At 35.0% G+C, this 20,863-nt stretch overlaps 4 protein-coding genes across 4 annotated transcripts; all 4 read left to right on the top strand.

Moving 5' to 3' along the window:
* The first annotated feature begins 1,274 nt into the window (after nt 1–1,274).
* LOC107458249 (exocyst complex component EXO70B1) lies at nt 1,275–3,669 on the top strand. The gene has a single exon (XM_016076444.3). The coding sequence runs from the start codon at nt 1,548–1,550 to the stop codon at nt 3,402–3,404; it is 1,857 nt and encodes a 618-aa protein (XP_015931930.1). The 5' UTR covers nt 1,275–1,547; the 3' UTR covers nt 3,405–3,669.
* A 941-nt stretch (nt 3,670–4,610) lies between these two features.
* Nucleotides 4,611–7,434, top strand: LOC110273541 (exocyst complex component EXO70B1-like). Its single transcript, XM_052251536.1, has one exon. The coding sequence runs from the start codon at nt 5,677–5,679 to the stop codon at nt 7,432–7,434; it is 1,758 nt and encodes a 585-aa protein (XP_052107496.1). The 5' UTR covers nt 4,611–5,676.
* A 766-nt stretch (nt 7,435–8,200) lies between these two features.
* LOC107458221 (exocyst complex component EXO70B1-like) lies at nt 8,201–10,225 on the top strand. Its single transcript, XM_016076419.1, has one exon. The coding sequence runs from the start codon at nt 8,201–8,203 to the stop codon at nt 10,223–10,225; it is 2,025 nt and encodes a 674-aa protein (XP_015931905.1).
* Nucleotides 10,226–16,563: 6,338 nt separating this feature from the next.
* On the top strand, nt 16,564–18,731 carry LOC107458231 (exocyst complex component EXO70B1-like). Its single transcript, XM_021126706.2, has one exon. The coding sequence runs from the start codon at nt 16,709–16,711 to the stop codon at nt 18,695–18,697; it is 1,989 nt and encodes a 662-aa protein (XP_020982365.1). The 5' UTR covers nt 16,564–16,708; the 3' UTR covers nt 18,698–18,731.
* Nucleotides 18,732–20,863: the final 2,132 nt, after the last annotated feature.

Below are 20,863 nucleotides of genomic sequence, written 5' to 3'. Positions count from 1 at the left end.
CAAGTGCATCTGCTTCATTTTGCACCGCCGATTTTCTGCCTTGTCTTTGTCGTCATTTTCGTCATCGACTTCGTAGTTGGCTTCGAATTCCTATTCACAGTCGTTGTTATTTTCTTCCCAATCTATATCCCCAAGCTCATCCATATTCACCTCCTCGCTAACTACGTTTAGCCCATATGCTGTTCAAACTCAACGTACAACTCTATCGTCGGCACATGAAATCGATTTTGTTGTTAAATATAGAACATCTAATGCATACATGCGTCGTCAATGATGAACATTATTTGAAATTGTATCATCCCACCAAATACTTGTACAAGATTCCGGTATAAAATGTTGATCACCATCTTTAAAATATAACTTTGTATGTCCTACAAATACCATTTTTACAACTCTACAAAACTCGTGGTGTATGGAATAGTAAAGAAAAACGGACATTTACAAACAAAAGTCACTCCTTCATATATGTTTAGAATAATCTCACTGTTATAATACACTCGCAAATTTGCAATACCTTCCATAATCTTAACTTCACTTAACCCAACTTTTTTGACATTACTAATTGTCAAAAAAAAATTCACAAATATAAAAGAAAGAGGAAAGGGATGAAGTATGCAACATAATAAATTGAAAATAATATTTATAAATAATATTTACAAAAAATAAGCTATATTTTGCAACTTTCAAAAAAATATTACAAATATAAAATGCAACATGCGTTTTGTAAAAAATACATGAATAAAACATTATTTGTGTTTTGCAAGTTGTCAATTTAAAAAATTATGTGCGTTTTGTAAGTTTTGAATTTAAAAATTCGAAAAGAGCAAAATGTTATTTGCATTTTATACTAATATCATATCAATGTAATTATTTTAGAGTGAATATTTCATCTGATCTTTGATAATTATCTTAAAAAAATAGTGAAATTTCAAAAAAAAATATCCAATTTAATTTTTTAATTTTTTCTGGACTAATTAGATTTTGTGCAAAAAAAATAACATTAATATTTTTTAGTATAAAAATTAATTAATACCATAAAAATAAAATTCAAAAATTGAATTAGTATTTTTTTTAATCAGAGAGATTGTTGTCTTTTAAGATAATTATGATTTTAAGTTTTCCTCGTTATTTTATACACATATATTTTAACCTCAAACACGGTATTCCTTTTCATATAAAAAAAATATCCCCGATTAAACTCTCTCTCTCTCTCTCTCTCTCTATATATATAGGATCTCCCAGTTCCACCAATAAAAACACACATCCAATAGAAAATTTCGAAAATAAAAAAACAAGAAACAAGATACCGCTCATCACGTTGTGCGCTCTCTCTCTACTCTATCTTCTCTCTCGGTCTTCTCTCTCTCTCTCTCCTGTCTCCTTTCCTTTACAACCACCGCGTCCTTTCCCAACTATACCCTCACTACCCTCCACTTTTTCAACAAACCGCGTATTTCCAGGGGCAAACCCGTCATTCGAACTACCCCATTCTTCTTCTTGTACACCCTTTACTCTCTGTTGGAGCAAGTGATGCCCCGGCTAGAAGCATGGCTGAGAACAACGGGGAAGAGAAATTACTCGCTGTGGCGCGACACATAGCTAAGACGCTGGGCCACAACACCAACATGGCTGATGATATACTCCAAATATTCTCGAATTTCGATGGAAGGTTCTCGAAGGAGAATTTAGCAGACAAGGTTGCAGATGGTGATCCCAGGGCCTGCGCCGCACTTGATCATTCCCTGAAGTCCCTTGACCGTCGGATCTCACAGTTTGTGTCATCCGACCGTCCGATCTGGGCCGACTCAGCCGACGCTGTTGCTTTTCTTGATGCCGTTGACGAGCTCGTCGCCGCCGTCGCCGAGTGGTCGCAGCTCTCAACAGACAAGGCTTTTGGCGCGTGCCTCGCACGTGCCGAGGACATGCTGCAGCACGCCATGTTCCGACTCGAGGACGAGTTCCGGTCGCTCATGGAACGCGCTGGAGAGTCGTTTGACCTGACTCCGCCGTACCGAAACGGCGTCGAGTCGGTGGAGAATATTCCATTCGATTCGGAGGAAGAGGAGAACGAGCTGGAGACGGCGGTGAACGACGGAGCAGAAGAGGATCAGATCCCGGTGGCGCTGCCGGTAACGGACTACGACATCGTAATCGACGCGCTCCCCGCGGGGACGATCAACGACCTGCACGAGATCGCGCGGCGCATGGTGGCCGGAGGGTTACAGAAGCTGAGCATCGAGGAGGTTCACAAGATGCCATGGCAGGACCTCGAGGACGAGATCGAGAGGTGGATTAAGGCCTCCAACGTCTCCCTCAAGATCCTGTTCCCGAGTGAACGAAGATTATGCGACCGTGTGTTCTTTGGATTCTCCGCCGCTGCTGACCTCTCCTTCATGGAGGTTTGCCGCGGATCTACAATTCAGCTTCTGAATTTCGCGGACGCTGTCGCTATCGGGAGCCGCTCGCCTGAGCGGCTGTTTAGGATCCTCGACGTGTTTGAAACTTTGCGTGACCTCATTCCGGAATTTGAAGCCCTGTTCTCGGATCAGTACAGCGTTTCGCTCAGGAACGAAGCAATTACTATTTGGAAGAGGTTGGGGGAAGCAATTAGGGGAATTTTCATGGAGCTGGAGAATCTAATTCGCCGCGATCCTGCTAAGGTTGGGGTTCCCGGTGGGGGCCTACATCCAATCACACGCTACGTGATGAACTACCTACGCGCTGCTTGCCGGTCACGGCAAACATTGGAGCAAGTTTTTGAAGACTATGGACATCCGTTGAAGGATTACCCTAAGCTTGATGATAGAGTCGCACCCAATTCTTCACTCTCTGTGCAAATGGATTGGATAATGGAGCTGTTGGAGAGCAATTTGGAGGCGAAGTCCAAAATCTACAATGATCCTGCATTGTGCTATGTCTTCTTGATGAACAATGGGAGGTACATTGTTCAGAAGGCCAAAGATAGTGAATTGGGAACTCTCTTGGGCGACGATTGGATCCGAAAACACACTGCAAAAGTTAGGCAGTACCATGTGCAATACCAGAGGAGTTCGTGGAACAAAGTTCTGGGGATTTTAAAGCTTGATGGTAGTAGTAACGGGTCATTGGGGCCTAATGGTGCAGCAAAGTCAATGAAAGAGAAACTGAAAATGTTCAACACACAGTTTGAGAATTTATGCAGGGTTCAGTCTTCTTGGTTTGTTTTCGATGAGCAGCTTAGGGAAGAAATAAGAATTGCCCTTGAGAAGATCTTGTTGCCTGCGTACGGAAGCTTCATTGGAAGGTTCCATACGGAGCTTGGCAAGAATGCTGATAAGTATGTTAAGTATGGAGTAGAGGACATTGAAGTAAAGCTCAACGATTTATTTCAGGGTAGCAGTGGATCAACTGGTAGCCGAAAGTGAAGGTAGGAGCTGCTAGTTGTTGTTGTTGTTGTTGTGTGTATGTATTCGTAGTGTAAATTAGAGTACAGAGTTTTGGTTATCAAAGTTAGTACCTAGACATCTGTAGGCTGTAGCCTTCTGTTATAAATAGCACTGTATGATGTTCATTTATATACATTATCATTCTTCACTGATGAAAGTCATGTTGGATTGAACTGTAATCTGTATTCTGTTAGTTGTTAGCCATCAGACTTACAATATTAAAATCTTAAATTTTTAGTTGTAACATCGAGGTGTTCTTGTTAGTTGCTGTGATTTTTCCTTTCCTTTTCTATTGCAGATGAAAATCCTATAAATTATTGGCAATATATATTGTCCATGGTTGAAATTGAATATAGTTAAGTTGTAATAATTTAGTGTCTTTGACAAATTTTTTTCAAAATAAAAGTATTGAAAAAATTTTAAAAATCTTTCCTTAAAAATTATAATTTTAATTTTTTTTTAAAGTGGTTTTTTTTTTTTTTACTTAAAAGAATGTTTTAACATAATAAATAAATAAATCGCAATCAGGGTAAAAAAATGTTCAAAAAACAGAAATATCAAAGAAACGAATACAAATTGAAGTTTAGTTTTGGAAAGAAAATTCGTATGAAATTGTGGATATAAAAATGATTTATCTACATAAATTAGCTCTAACTCTAAGCCTCTAACAGGGTGTAATGATGCTCTTGAGATGAGTTAACTTAAAACAAAGAAACAAAACAATTAAATAGAAAATCTCTATTTCAATGAACCCAAAATTAAGTCTTGATATGTTTTTGTATGTTTGCATGTATTACAAAAGAAATGACAGAGCTGCGTATTATCATTTAGGAAAATTTTTAAATATCCTGAAATCAGTTGTAGGTTGTAACATGAACTTAGTTTCATAAAGAACATGACATCACTTGTGTCCATCCATGTTCCACGGTTTATGCATCTGGAGTTATGGAGAAATTCTTTGGTTTTGCTTCATCCATAGTTGGACTGCTCTGTTACCTCTGTTTTTTCCAAAGGTCATGTGGCATTTCTGGTTTTGGCCATCGCCTCTGTTTACTCATTCTATTTTGACAAAGATGTGACGGGAAACCGGATGCATACAGCCTGGTTTCTCATGTGGCGTTTGCCATGATATCACCGAGTTTTCAAGGCAGATTCGTTGTGGATATACTGTATTTATTTCTAGGATTTTTGACAACACAACTCATGAAGATAAGACTCTTGTTGGTTTTGTTGGAATATATTTCAGTTATTTCCTTGTTCACCTTGGATCCTGTCTAGCTGTGCTGCAGGGAAAGGAAAATCAGCATTTTGGTCCTTAAGATCTAAATTATGTGCGCATTCAAGTAGATTCAGTAGATCCAATCAACTCAACACTGGTAATGTTCTTTCCATGGCAGAGCTCCTGGCTTGTATTGGGGAGCTTCACTAAAAGAACCCTGTGATGGCCTGAAGGGTGCTGATGGTCGATGGAGCTAAATCATTGGTCTTCATTCTCCGTGGAGATGGTTTCGTTATTGGAGCTTGTAGAAAGAAAGTTGAAGGCCAAGTCCAAGAACTTCATGGACCCTGCTCTGCGGCTGCATTTTCATGATGGATAACGGGAGGTAAATAGAAGACGAAAGTTCAACAATACCTTGAGTTATATCACAGAAGCTCATGGAGTAAGGTTTCTGGAATTTCTGAACTTGGATAACATTGAGTCACTGGCTCTTAATATTGTTGCTAAGTCAATGAAAGAGAAGCTTAGTTCCTTCACTGCGCGTTTCAAGAAGATATGCCATGTTCAATCTACATGGTGTGTCCTTAGCTTGAAGCTTAGGGAGGAAATAATTACATCCCTAGAAATCAATGAACTAGACTAGATTTTGGACTGTACTTTATTTATTAGTCAACTTAAGTCGGCTTAAGAAATTACCGAAGTAACAGAGTTACCATTATATTTGTTTATTCAGCATGCCTTTGACTATTGAGACATGAAAAAATGAAAGGGGACAGGAAACATAAACTATGTAACATGCATATAAAAATGACTATGGCCAAGAACAAGATGACAAAACCTAGTTGCAGCGTACTCTTCATGCCGGCAACTACTACTCCAAGTAAAAAATATATGTATTTAAAAATTATTTGTGTAACTTTCCTTTGAAGGTTTCTCTGAAAAGGGTAGTTCTACCTGAAATGGTCTCTCTTGGTGTTTTGGAAAGACTAAAAAGCACTTGTTAGTTGTTACTTGGATTCTTTCATAGAGAATATGACACCTCTATCTGTCCCAATTCCAAGTTGGCTTATGCACCAAAAGCTATGGAGATTCCTTGGTTTTGCTTCATCCATAGTTGGATTACTCTGTTACGCTCTTAGTAGATCCTTCAACTTTCTATTCGGAAAATGGAACTTGGCGAAAATCTCTATTTACATTGTTTTCAGTCTTATAATCTGCCTTGCCACTTTCTTTGCCAAGGTATGGCAACATTCTGCAAGTCTCCGATTGAGAGCTCATATGACATTTTTAGTTCTGACCGTTACTTCTGTTTACTCATTCTTTTTCGATAAAGCTGCGATTGGGGATCCGGATGCATATAGCATAGTTTCTTCTGCTTCTTTTGCTATAATGTGGTTTAGTTTGTCAAGAAAAATTCATTGTGGATTTGAGGTAGACATGTTATATTTCTTTCTGGGAGTTCTCATAATACAACTGATGAAGATAAGATTCTTGTTGAGTATAGTTGCGATATGTTTCAGCTATTTCCTCATCGTTCTTCGATCCTCTCTAGATGCATCAACAGTCACAGATAGTGAATATTTGGAACTCCATGACCAAAATCATGTGTCAATTCAAGTGGAATCTGATTCACAACAATCCAACATTCATAGAATCATCATGACAAAGCTCATGGATTGTGTTGAGGCGCTTCAGAAGAGAAAAGCTGCACTAGTGCAAACCATTTTTGAGGAATACAATAATGCTACTAATAACACTATGTTGGTGACTGATTACAATTTCTTGATTGATACGCTACCACAGGGAGTTGTAAATGACCTTCATGAAGCTGTCAAATCTGCAGTGGCTGTTGGATTGGTGAAGGAATGCTCTGATGCCTACATCGATTGCTGGAGGGAATTCTTGGAGGAGTGTCTAGCAATATTGTTGGAGTTGGACACTGTCAAGATTGACCACCCTAACACACTACCAACTCCATATTTCATGGTTAAGAGATGGGCTGAAACTTGCAATGTTGCATTCAAAATACTGTTTCCATTCGAAAGACGACTCTGCGATCGTGTCTTCTTTGGGCTACGCTCAGTTTCTGATGTTTGTTTTGCAAATATTTGCCGGGAATCCACGACTCAGCTGTTAAATTTTGCTGATGCCTTTACAAGAGTGAGCTGTTCATTTGATCAAATATTCATCATTGTTCACATTTTTCCGGCATTGTGTGACCTGATTCCACACTTGCAGACATTGTTTTGTGATAGCCTCGCTATGTTCTTGGTGAACGAAGCTATTACAATCCAGAACAACTTGAGAGAAGCAATAGAGGGTTGTTACACGGAGGTGAAGAATATGATTTTCCGTAGTAAGAAGGCTAAGTTTGTTTTTCCCAATGGCGGAATTCATCCATTAACAATGGATGTCCTGGCATATGTCGAGTTATTTTGCGAGCCATTTTTACAAAAATATGTGCAGGGTTCTGATAGAGCTGGAACATCGTTTTCATTCTCTGTGGAGATGGTTTCTATGTTGAAGATTTTAGAGAGAAAACTGAGAACTAAATCCAAGAACTACAAGGATCCTGCTTTGTGCTATTTCTTCATGATGATTAATAGAAGGTACATACAAAACTTTGTAAAGCAACGGCATTTCGTAACCCATTTGTGCAATGATTGGGTCCAAAACAATACACACAAAGCTGAGGAAAACCTTGAGCTCTATTACAAAAGCTCATGGAACATGGTGGTTGATTATCTGAAGCTGTACAACGATGAGTCTTTGGTGCCTGCTGGTTGGTAAAGAGCAACTTAGGAAAGAAATAATAACATCCGTAGAGAACATGTTGCTTCCAGCATATGGAAACTTCATTGGGAAGTTCCATAATGTTCTTGCTGCAGATGCATATGAGTATATAGAGTACGGAATGTTTGATATACAAGCTCGACTTAACGGTTTATTTAGAGGAAGTATGAATTAGGAAGGTAGCAGAAAAAGAAACAAATAGAAAATTTGTATGAATGAGATCACAAAATCACTAGTATTGAATTGAAAAACATGCTTGTGTTAGATTTTATCAGGAAAAAAAAGTTTAAAAAAAAAACAGCAAAGAAGTGAAATTTATTTGGTAATTCTTGGTTATTAAGTTATTCCCAAAAGAATTTCTAAGACTAACCATTTGGAACCACAGGCATAATCCACCCAGCCATGGTTGAACAAAAGTAAATTTCAAGTGTAAAGCATCTATCACAATAGTACAATTATCATCTAGATTTCAATGCATTAATTTGCAGGAATCTATATTGTAATAATAAGATTAGACAAACCCAAGTCAACTGAAGATGTTCCTGGAAGGGGATAGGAAAGTTACACTATGCAATCTATACATATAGAAATGACTATGGTCAAGCGCGTGATGACAAAACCGAGTTGAAGAAGTCTCTTCATACCTACAGCTCCTCCAAGTCAACAAAATATGTAGTGAAAAATTAACTGTGTAAACTCTTGGATGATATTTGCTCCGTGTATCTGAAAACACTTGCTACTCACTTAGCTTCTTTCAGAGGATATGGTACCAGTGTCTGTCCGAATTCCAAGATGGCTTATGCATCCAAAGCTAAGGAGATTCGTTGGTGTGGTTTCATCCATAGTTGGACTGCTCTGTTATGCTCTCAGTACATCCTTCAATTTTCTATTCGGAAAATGGAACTTGGTGAAAATCTCTATTTACATTGTTTTCAGTTTTATAATCTGCCTTGCCACTTACTTTCCCAAGGTATGGCAACACTCGGCTTGTCTCCGGTTTCGAGCGCATATAGCATTTTTAGTTCTGACTATTACTTCTGTTTACTCATTCTTTTTTGACAAAGCTGTGAATGGGAAACCAGATGCATATAGCATAGTCTCTTATGCTGCTTTTGCTATAATGTGCTCTAGTTTTCCAAGACAGATCCACGGCGGATTTGAAGTGGATCTGCTATATTTCTTTCTCGGAGTTTTTATTGTGCAACTGATGAAGATAAAAATATTGTTTGGTATTACTGGGGTCTGTTTCGGTTATTTTGTTATTATTCTTAGATCTTCTCTAAACCTCACATTAGAAGATGAACATTTTGATCCGTGTGATCAAAATCAAGTTGTCGTTCAAGTTGATTTGCAACAAGCCAATGATGATTGCAGTTTTATGATGGCACGGTTAAGTGCTTGTATAGAAAGGCATCAGCGGAGAAGCTATGGTATCATGGACAAAATTTTGGAGCAAGTGAGGGAATACGGTGAAGCCATTGATGTCCCTGGAAAGGTGATTGACCACAACTTGGTGTTTGATGCACTTGGGCCCGGAGCTATGGAGGATCTTCATGATGTTGCCAAGTCCACCATGGCTGCTGGTTTCGAAAAGGAGTTCTCCCATGCATATAGCAATTGCAGGAGGCAATGGTTAGAGATGTGCATATTGAGATTGTTGAAGCTTCGAGAGGATAGAGTTATTGACCCTCAAACAATGCCATCCATGGATTACATTATCAGTAGATGGATCATAGCTTCTGATGTTGCCCTAAGGATACTATTTCCCTCGGAAAGGCAAATCTGCAGTCGTGTCTTCTCTGGTTTACACTCTGCAGCGGATGCTTGCTTTGGACAAATTTGCTCTGAAGCAACAATTCAGCTGCTGAAATTCGCAGAGGCCTTCGTGGCTATTAGCCTTCCATCATGTCGGATGTTCCAAACCTTCCGCGTTTTTCTTGCATTGAACCAACTGATTCCAGACTTCCAGACATTGTTTTCTGATGGCCCCAGCATGTTCTTGGTGAATGAAGCTGTCACAACCCGGAACAAATTGAGAGAAGCAATCACAGGCTCTTACATGGATATGAAGAATTTGATTTTCCGTAGCAAGGAGGCTAAGTTAGTTCTTCCAAGTGGTGGGGTTCATCTAATTACCTACAATGTAATGACATATATCCTATTCTCACGGCAGTCGCAAAGGAAGCTTCAGCAGGCTTCGCTAGAATACCCGATGGATGCCGGAACCCAATCGAATAATATTTTGTTGTTGCAGTTATTAGAGAGAAAATTGAGAACCAACTCCAAGAAGTACAAGGACCCTGCTTTGGGCTATTTTTTCATGGTGAATAATAGGAGTTACATAGAAAACAAGGTAAAAGAGTGGGAGTTGGGAACCTTTTTGGGAGATCATTGGGGTCAAAATAACACTGCAAAAGTGAAGCAAAACCTTGAGCTATATTACAGAAGTTCTTGGAACAAGTTGCTAGACTATCTGAATCTAGACTACTATGGCGAGTCGCCGGCACCTGAGGTTGCCGCAGAGCCAATGAAGAATAAGCTGCTGTTGTTCAACATTCATTTCATGGAGACATGCGTTGCTCAATCTACATGGTCCGTCTTTGATGAGCAGCTAAGGGAAGAAATTAGGACTTCAATAAAAAACATGTTGCTGCCAGCATATGGAAACTTCATTGGGACGATGCGTAAAGTTCTTGGAATGAATGCTTATGAGTATATTAAGTATAGAATGTTTGACATTGAAGCTCGAATCGACGGTTTATTTTATGGAAGTATCATGAATCAATGAAGCATTGACAAAGAAAGAAGTAAAGGCAGAGCTTGTGTGAAGCATTATTAGATTGCAAAATTTTCGATAGCGAAGTGTACTACTTTCACATTGTATGGTTCCACATTATTAGAGCATGTGTATGGTTTGTAATAGTAGAAAATGTTCTTCCAATGTAGAAATAATTTTAGAGTTAACTAGAGTGAGACCGCACAATGTGCGAAGAGATAAATTAATTATAAGCTGCTATTCTAATGAAAATTTCATAATGGTTATTATATAAAAATATTTTATTTTAATTATGGATGATAAGTTGTAGGACTTAATTTTTATATGTTATAAAATTGTTATTTTTATTTAAAGTGTAGCCAAATAAATATGTTACACTTTTTAAATAAAGATTATCATAAAAAAATATTTTTGACATTTTTATCTGAATAATTGCCTTAATTATATTATATAATATATTTTAATATTATTTTTAAAAATTAATTAAATAATATGTAAAATAATATTAAATTTAAAGTATCTTATATTAAAAGTATTTTATAAAATATTTATTTAATAATTTGTATATAATTTTATATAATTATTCAATAAAAATATAATACAAATTAGATTATATATAGTTTATTGTTTTAGGAATTTAAATTTATTCATTTTTAAAAGAAAGACAATTTTATTATATTATAATTGTATAAATTTATATTTTTATTTATTATTTTTATCATTTAAAAATAATTAAAAAATCGAAATCAAAGTTAATACTCAGACAAGACATCAGCTTAAAAGAACGCAGAAACCTCTTGTAATTCATGACTGTCTCTGTTTTTTGTGGGCAAAATAAGATTGTGTCATTTGCAAACTGGAAATGCGACAACTCTATATTATCCCTCCCAACCAACAGTGGTGAGATGCATCCATTCCTCACTTCCTCACCCACCATCTTGTGCAAGACGTCAACGACAAAAACGAATAGAAAAGAAGAAAGAGAATCTCTTTGTCTAAGACATCTCTCCATCCTGAATGGCTTAGATGGTGACCCATTAACCAACACCAACATATATATTGTAGTCATACATGCTGTAGTAACCAAAAGAAAGAAAAAAAAAGAGGAGGGACACGTGAAAAGTATGTGACCCACTTTAATTCCTCTTATTTCCTTCAGGAAGGCTCCCCAAGCCCTTCCTCTCCCTTTCTCAATCTCATCTTTCTCCTTCTTCATCCCTTTTATCTTCCTAATCTCTTTCATCTTCTTATATTTTTTTATTTCAATCATACACTTTCATCAAACTCAATTTTCTTCATCACATTTCCTTCTTCTTTTTTACTCTAACTTCATTAATCTAAATTTCATTTAGTACAATCCCAAATCATGGAGTTTTAACTTAATGAATGAAAAAAGTATTCAACCTTTGAGTTTCAGTTATTATTAAGGATTCAAGGTAACTTTTTGACTCAATAATTAGCTATATTTCAAATTTTTGTCATTTCTATACTTGTGAGTATAGCAAAATTCGAAATTAGGATTTTTAGGTTAGAGAATTTGGAGTTTTTGTCAAAATGTATAAAATTATGTTAATTGACAATATTGGTAGCTCACAAACATCATTATTGTCATATTTTTAGAGTTGTAGAGTTATTGGACATCATTTGGTAGCTCGTTGGTGCGCTTAGAGTTGCTTTCAGTTCTTTGAAATCAAGTTGTGAATGAATATTATAACTATAATTGTTTTTAAATATATTATTATCAATATTTTTGTTGAATCAATAATTTCGGAGTTTGAAAATATGTTATTATTGTGATTTTTGAATTTTTGAAATAAATATTGATTTATGAAATTTACAATTTTATAAAAATACACACGAGATGATATTTATATATTTTGTAAAGCATACATATTTTTTTATTTGATTTTATTAAATTTAAATTAAATTTTAGTATGCAATCTTATATCTATTGATTTGCTATGGAATTTAGTAGTATGTTATAAGCATTAGAGATTTTTATAAGTGATTTTGTTTGAATTGGTTTGGGAGACTCTGACTAGAAAACCGTAGTTAACGGCGGTTATGACGTTAACCTAGATGCATCTGACTCATAGCTCAGCTAGCAGGGGCGTTGCTAGCCTAACATGTAGGCCACACATTGGATCTGTTGTACCGTACGGGCACACTAGAGAAAAGGGCTACTCTTAGAGGTGGAGCCGCCCTAAGTGTGTAATATTCTATTTTATTTGACTTCTGGAATGAGAACTCCCATTTCAGTTCATTCCGCTTAATTATTTATCTATTTATTTGCATAATTAATTAATATGAATTCCTCATCTTTGGAAAGAAATATAATTTTCATGGTAAAATTTGTATTGTCTCGTGTGAGTTATAGATGTAATGTTTGCTCACTGAGTTACAAAACTCACCCCATTATATTCCCATATTTTACAGATATAGGAGTCATTCCAGGTTCCATTCTACCTGCCCCTCAGTAGATCTTAGTAATTTTCGTGAGTCCTTCTTCTTTCCAAGGGCTAAGTAATTATGTAATGGAACCTTTACTCAAAATTTAGATTATGTCAATGCTTCATATGCCATAGGCAGGATCCTCGTGTGGATTATGTTATTTTGAATCTTGAACTGTTTAAATAGTAATTATAAGTTGGTTATGTAAGACTTATGGTTTTAACTATATACTCTAGTTATCAACTTGATATATATATGATGCATATTTTGGATATATTTGGCTGTGGATATGGTTGGAATATGTTGTTGTTGTTGTCTTTAGAAATGGATGTTTATTATTGATACATGGAGTTAATATTTATGTTGGTAATGTCATAGAAACAGAAGAGGTTCTGTCCGTTTTTCTGAAAATTTGGTCGTTTGACTTGTTGAGGGACTTGTCCCTTAAGCACCAGTCATAGCTTGGTTCGGGCCATGACACTTGCCTTTACCTATGTCCTCCGTCTAAGGCCAAAATCCATTTTATGTAGGACAATATCTACAAAATTCCATCTCACTCTATCGTATGCTTTTTGAAAATCTAGCTGATAATTGCTGCCTTCTTCTTGCGCAACTTCAGCCATTTAACCGTCTCACAAGCAATAAAGGCACCATCATATATTTTTCGACCCTTTACAAATGCAGACTAAATCTCTCCTACTAAATCTGATATCACTAAGCGCATTTTTCTCACCAATATTTTCGATATCACCTTATACACACAACCAATCATACTAATCGATCGAAAGTCTGTGATTTTTTTAACTCCACAAATTTTAAAATTAGTGTCACCCATGTTATATCTGTTGATAATCTCACACTTTGAAAGAATTGCAACACGGCTGCGGTAAATTTTTGGTAAATCTCACCCCAACATATATTTATTTTTACCTATATGTATTCACATGTTTTGACTATGAGTTAACTTGTTTCTAGTCCGAAGTCCAAGTTGCCAAAATATTTCATAAATTTTACCAGGTCTTTTTGCCTTTTAAGAGCATGGGATAAGAAAGTAATAAATTATTCATTTACTTTTTTGCTATATGAAATTTTCATTTGTAATTGCTATTGTAGAACCTGGAAAGCTACAATAATAGGAGCTTATATCGTCCCTAATTTAGTTTTTAAAGATATGTAGAGGAAAGTTAATGTAGTGTAACTATATTTTAAGAAATACTCAGTGTACAAATAATTAATGTTCAATTAAATTTCTAACCGATTGAATAAGTGACTCATTTGACATGCTCCTTTGACCTCTGCACCGATAAACACAAATGGGTGCTGAAATATGGCAGTGGATGTTTCAATTTTTTTTAAATTATTTAATAATTATGATTTTTTATTATTTAATATTTTTTTATCTTATTTAAAAAGTGTAAGATGAAAGATCATATTTTACTAAATAATTAAGGCTGAAATGCAAATTAAATATCTAAAGGGGACTTTAAAATCTCATAAAGAAGATTATTAGAGATATAATTATTAATGTTGCATTCTCTTATTAATTTAAAATTTTGGGATGAATAATTTCATAATATGGTATCAAAGTTTTATATCCAAAAAGTTTGAATTTCATTTTTGGTAAATCCTAAAAGTGAAAAAAAATAGCATAAGACAAATTAAGAAGAAAAGATCTATATAAAAAATCAAACAAACTTAAAAGAAATTTTTTATATCAACTTAAACTTTTAAAATGAATAATTTCATGATAAAAATAAAAACAGATAAAAGAATACGAAAAACTCTAATTTATTTTTAAAAAAGAGATAAAATTAGAATTTAAAAAGTTGAATAATAATATTTTTTAAAATATTATTATTATTAAAATTTTAGTTCCTAATTTTAGAAATTTTAATTTTTTTTATATTTTTATTATTTTTTAGAAGTACGACAAAAATTAAAATTAAAATTTTAATCTCTAACTATAGAGCATGATGCTGAACCTCAATTCTTCCATTTCAATTTTAATTTCTGCAAACAAATGTAGCCTTAGGGTCCTCAAAGGTTACCTCTACCTCTGCTCAGAGTCATCTTGTTATCTTTGCGACCAAGTTCTAGACGTGGTTCAATTCATGCAAGACTACAGCGTGCAGCACTCTTGGACCATGTCATTCTCCATTGACATCAACTCTTGTTGTGGCATGAGTTTCCTGGACTGGTACAGACCTATCGTCTTCAATATTAACGGCGATATGTGTCTCAAGGATGGCTCTTCCAACGTTTCTTCCAACATGCAAGCTATTCCCCATGTTTAGACTTTAGAGCTTTGTTTCCAAATACATTATTAATCCCATTGACACCTCTAGTCTTACACATCAACACTGACATCTCTAGTATTGCATAAAAATGACAGCAGAAAATGTTAAAAAAACGTGACGGAGTCAACACTTTAAATTTTATTTTTATATTATTAGAATATAAATTTAAAATTTATAATTTAAAATTAATATTTAGGTGTTAGTAAAAAATAATAAATTGTNATAATTTATACATATATATTGTTAGATATGTAGAATTTATACATCTTCTCTTGTTAATTTAAATTTATAGAATAATTAGTTTTATACCATATATAAGTATGATTTTTTTCCTTTTTAAAAAATTGAATTATTTATTTTTATTTATTTTTATATTATTTTAATACAATTTTTGTATTTTCTTTACAAAATTTATGTATTTTTTATTCATTAAAAAATAAAAAACCAAAATAAAGATTAAAAAGTAAAACTTAATTAAAATTTGTCAAAAAAACAATTGTTCATGTAATTTTTTATATAATTATTTTATTAAGATCAACATTTTTAATCAGAAAAATATACCAATGTACTTAATTTATAGCCATTCATCATTAAACTACAATTTTTATTTAATTTTATCTATTTGACATTTTTACCCCTAGGTGATATCTCAAATAATACATATTGAAGTGCTTAAACTTACCCTTATAATCTTATATTATCAACTTGATTTGCTTTCAAGTCTACTTTGGAACAGCAGGCTAATTTGAATTGAAGTGTTAAAAATTTGCTGATAGCTTACTGTCAATTAGAACAACTTTAGCGAGTTTTGCTAGTTCTTGTTCTGACACAAGAGCAATAGTAACTCATCTTTAGCATTGGTGGAGGGATTAAAGAGTAAAGTGATAATTAGATTTTTAAAAATATTGATTTTGGATTAATGAATCTTAAAAAAAATATCAATTAAATTTTTTAAGATCACAAGTAGTAGATATGTATATTCTTTTGGTAATGAATGGTATAAAATGAAATTGAATTGTTTAATTATTTTGTTATTTATAGTGGTGTATGTTTGGATATTGTCACATAAACAGAAAAATAATGTAGTTTTGGACAATGAAGTATTTATTATTTTTTGAGTGTTTATCAACTGTTCTCTATTTATTATAAATTCTATTAAAATAAGTGAAATTTTGTTCTAAAAATTATTATTTATATAACTATCTTTCATAAATAAACATATCAAAAAGATATTATGTATTGATAAATTGATAAAAAGACATCATGTATCTATTATTTACTATCTTTAAACACCAAATTAATATTTTTTTAAGAATTAATTAGCCTAAAATAAAAATCTTTAAAAATTTAATTCTCACTTCACTCCATGAAATTTGTCCTAATACGTGTCCCAATGCAACAACCAAAATAGGATAAGTGTTTTATTGACTAACGTGTCAATCAGTCGCGCAAATCATCACTTTCATTTGTTCATTACACTGGAATTTTTCAATGTGAAGCGGGGAAGTATAAGAGGATCAAACATACGCGTAAACTCCATTCTTGCCAAGAACAAACAATATAAGTTGGGTTCGACATTTTTCAAGCTCAAAACTACACTCATCACCATTGCCACTGCTTTTACCCAAATAAGCATTCTGACACCAATTCTTATTTTTGCAGTACCGAAACTTTTTGGGAATTTGGTTCCTAGGGACTCTTCCTCTGCTGACAATTTCTTTTTCTCGTAATCTCACTACATTTCAGAATGAACATGATGCTTAGGCCCCTGCTCATCCAAATTCAAAGCTACCTCATGCAGCCACGTGTATGGAGATTATTGGGTTCCGCATCAGCGCTTATTGGACTCATATCCTACGCTCTCAGCTCCTCCTTCTCCCAACTCTTTGGAGGTTGGACCTTATTCAAAATCTTTGCTTATAGCATCTTCAGTATCATCATTTGTCTCATGATTTTGTTTGCAAAATTATGGCAACAACTGAAGGGCCTCAGCTCTGAAGCTCACATGGCGTTCTTCGTTTTGACCATCACCTCCGTCTATTCCTACTTTTCTGATAAAGAGATGAAAGGGAAACCAGATGCTTATAGCGTAACATCCTATGCTGCTTTTGCCGTTACATCGCTTAGCTTGCAAAGGCAGAGTGAGTCTCACTTTGGATTTGAAGTTGATTTGCTCTATTTCTTCTTAGGATGTGTGATAGTACAATTCATGAAGATAGATTTGTGGTTAGGATTTGTTGGAATTGGTTTCAGTTATTCCTTAATAATTCTTCGTTCGTCTTTAGATGCACCGGCACAAAACCGGCATCAAAGATTCCATGATCAGGAGCATCTTGTTGTTGAAGTGAGTATGAATCCATTACAAGTCAACAATAGTATTAGTATGCTTCAAGAGGCTCCACAGACGGGTCTAGAAGCGAAGCACCTGCCGAGTATGGAGGAGCGTCTGTGGGCTGATTTGGCTGTTGTGAACATGCTTAAGTGCAATTTGAACAATTACCTTCAAGATAAGGTTGATCGGATTCCGGAGGTCCTAGTGAGTGATCATAACTTCCTCATTGATGAGATTCCATCGCAAGTACTTATTGACCTTCATGTAAGCGTAGGTACGATGATTGTAACTGGGTTAGAGAAGGAGTGTGTGGACCAATACTGCAGTTGGAGGAGAGAGTTCGTACAATTGGCGGAGAAGGAGCTTTGGACGCAAGAAATCGACGAGAAGAGGAGAATTAAGAGTTGGATTAAAGCTTCCAATGTTTCTCTCAAGATACTGTTTCCTAATGAAAGAAGACTCTGTGATCGCATCTTCTTGGGGTTTCCATATCTTGCGGATTTTTCTTTCGCGCAGATTTGCAATGAATTCACCACTAATCTGCTTGATTTCGCCAATGGTTTTGCTAATGGTAGCCATATGCTGAATCTTTTGCCCAGTGTCCTCCAAGTGTTCGGTTTATTGCATGAACTAATTCCAGAATTTGAGTCACTGTTTTTGGACCAATTCAGTGTATCGCTTAGGACCGAAGCAGCCACAACCGGAAGGAGACTAAGGGAAGCAATCAACGGGATGTTCATGCAGCTTGAGAAGTTGATAAAATGTGATACATCGCAAGCAGCTTGTCCTGGAGGTATTTGCCCTGTTACCGTTGAAGTGATGAACCATGTTAACGCTGTTGGAGAGTTTGGGTCTTCTTGGCTTTCTGCGGAGGTAACTAGAATAATTGCAATGTTGGAAAGCCATCTGGAAGCTAAGTCCAAACATTACAGCAACCCTGCTTTGGGCTCTGTTTTCTTGATAAATAATGGGAGGTACATTGAAAAGAAGGCAAAACAGTACCAATTGGATAAGATTTTGGGCAATCATTGGATCCGACAAAGGACTGCTAAAGTCCGAGAAAACTGTGAACACTACAGAAGAAGCTCGTGGGAAGAGGTTTTAGGGTTTTTGAAACTTGGCATGCCTAACGTTGAAGAAGCAGAGTCAATGAAAAAGAAGCTCAATCTGTTCAACTTGCGGTTTAAGGAGATATGGATGGATCAGAGTGCATGGTTTATCCATGATGAAGAGCTAAAGGAAGAGATAATAATACCGCTGGGAAAGATCATGTCTCATACCTATGGATTGTTCATTTGGGGTTTCAAGAGCATGCTTGGTAGGGATGCTGACGAGTGTATCAAGTATTCAGTTTTAGACATTGATGACCTTCTGAAGAATTTGTTTAGCTGGAGAGATGAATAACTAGCAGAATTGCCTATTAAATCAAAAGTGTAAATTAGGCACAAGATTCAATATGAAAAAATAATATACAAATATTAGAGAAATGATTGGTTTGTTTATTGTGTTTTAACGTATATTTTATATTGTGACTATTTTTAATGTATACCTAATATGATTATCAATAAATATTAGAGTTGAAATATCAAAAACAAATTTTATTTTTGTTTGTTTAGAAATTTAAAATATGTAATGTTTAAGAAAAATATAAAAAATAACTTTAATTTCAATTAATTTTTTAAAATATTCATTTTTCCAGCATCAAATTTATTAAGGACTAATATAAAATCTACTAATGAATCTAGACTCGTAACCATCTAAGAATAATAGGAATCTGACCAAAAGAATAAAATAAGAGTAAATAATCAAATTAGTCCCTCAAAGATTACGCGATCTCTAAATTTGGTTTTCGAAAGATTTTTTAGTTAAATTCATCCCCAAAAAATTTTAGTTTAGTCACGTTAGTCCTTCCGTCACTTTCTACATTAACAGCATTAATGAAAAGTAACGTGGCACGTTAAATTACCTGTCAACACATCCATCTACATCCTAATTGGCAGCTAGCACAACATCTTTATAAAATCTAGTCGAATTAGTTCCTAAAGGACAAACTCTAATCCCAAAATATTACATATATATCCCCTTCCTATACAGTGTAGTTGCAGCGATTCAAATGGCAAAATTTGAGGTCGCCGGCATGATGGCTCGTGAAGATGAAAGTCGCGGTAGTGGAACTAGTCAACTTTTAGCTATTGAAAATGTTTAAGCAACTAGAACGGAATCCTAATCCCTAAAATAATTTTCAATTTCTACCAAGAAACAACAATAAGAAACAGAATTTAACAATGGCACAATCCTAAAAAGAAGTTCAGTAACAGAAAAAATAAATAAAAAAACTTCCCTTCTACAAAATTGCAAACAACAAAACAAACATTAAACATAAACAATAATAAGAGAAAGTGCTCCTTTAATATTCAGAAAAAACAGAACCCTTAATCAATTTTCATGAATCAACAAAAAGCATAATCCTAACCCTACAAATGATTTCCAATTCCAACAAAAAACGCTAATAAGAAATAAATTTTCTCAACGAAACAATCTTAAAAACAAGTTTAATAACCAGAACAAAATAAAACCTTACACAACGACAAAAATGGCCGTCGGTCACGTGTTCAAACAATGCGAAGTCACTCTTCAACCGGATACTTCAATTGGCAACGATGATGAAGGCTTCTTCGTCTTCTCTTCAGCGACGTCGAAAATGAAATGAGAGGGAGAGTCTTGTGAGAGAAAACAAGGATGTCGCACCAGATGCTTCAATCGGCGACGATGATAAAGGCTTCTTCGTCTTCTCCTTAGCGATGTTGAAAAAAAATGAGAGGAAAAGTCTTGTGAGAGAAACAGGGACGCCGCAGCGGATGCTTCAATCGACAACAAGGATGAAGACTTCTTCATCTTCTCAGCGACGTGGAAAAGGGAGGAGGGGAAGACTCTTCGTCTTGTCTGTTATTGTGATTTGTGAGTGAATGGAAGTGAGAGATATCAAATCGACGGAGTTTCAATCACTGCCCCTCACCCTTAAAAGCGACGGCGTTTTAATGTTGATATATCTCTTAACGTGTCGTGCCACTTTCCATTAACGTCGTTAACATAGTAAGTGATGGAAGGACTAACGTGACTAAACTAAAATCTTTTAGGAATGAATTTAATTAAAAAACTCTTTCGGGGACCAAATTGGAGATCGTGTGATCTTTTAGAGACTAATTTAACTATTTACTCGATAAAATAACAAAGGGAGGGACCAAGTAAAAAAAAATATTCTATTACTTATTACATAGTGTAGTTAGTATGAAATCAAGAAAATGAGAAGATGTGTAGATATGCATATTCTCTAAAATTTCCAAAGATGAAAGAAAAAGATAACTTTCGGACACTACTAACCACTAGGCTCCAAAAAGCCACTCTACAAGAAGAAGACTCTTTCATACCTGCAAATGCTCCTCTGAGTCAATAAAATATGCAGTTTAAAATGTTTGCTCTTTGTTTCTGAAAACACTTGTTACTCATTCAGCGGGTTTCAGTAAGAATATGGTACCTGTGTTTGTCCAAATTCCATGATGGCTTATGCAT

This window comes from Arachis duranensis, chromosome 7 (genome assembly GCF_000817695.3).
Source record: "Arachis duranensis cultivar V14167 chromosome 7, aradu.V14167.gnm2.J7QH, whole genome shotgun sequence".
NCBI lineage: Eukaryota > Viridiplantae > Streptophyta > Magnoliopsida > Fabales > Fabaceae > Arachis > Arachis duranensis.
This window is presented reverse-complemented; position numbering and strand designations above follow the sequence as displayed.

Coding starts and splice junctions, on each gene's coding strand:
- LOC107458249 (XM_016076444.3), top strand. CDS start 1,548: ATGGCTGAGAACAACGGGGAAGAGAAATTACTCGCTGTGGCGCGACAC.
- LOC110273541 (XM_052251536.1), top strand. CDS start 5,677: ATGACACCTCTATCTGTCCCAATTCCAAGTTGGCTTATGCACCAAAAG.
- LOC107458221 (XM_016076419.1), top strand. CDS start 8,201: ATGGTACCAGTGTCTGTCCGAATTCCAAGATGGCTTATGCATCCAAAG.
- LOC107458231 (XM_021126706.2), top strand. CDS start 16,709: ATGAACATGATGCTTAGGCCCCTGCTCATCCAAATTCAAAGCTACCTC.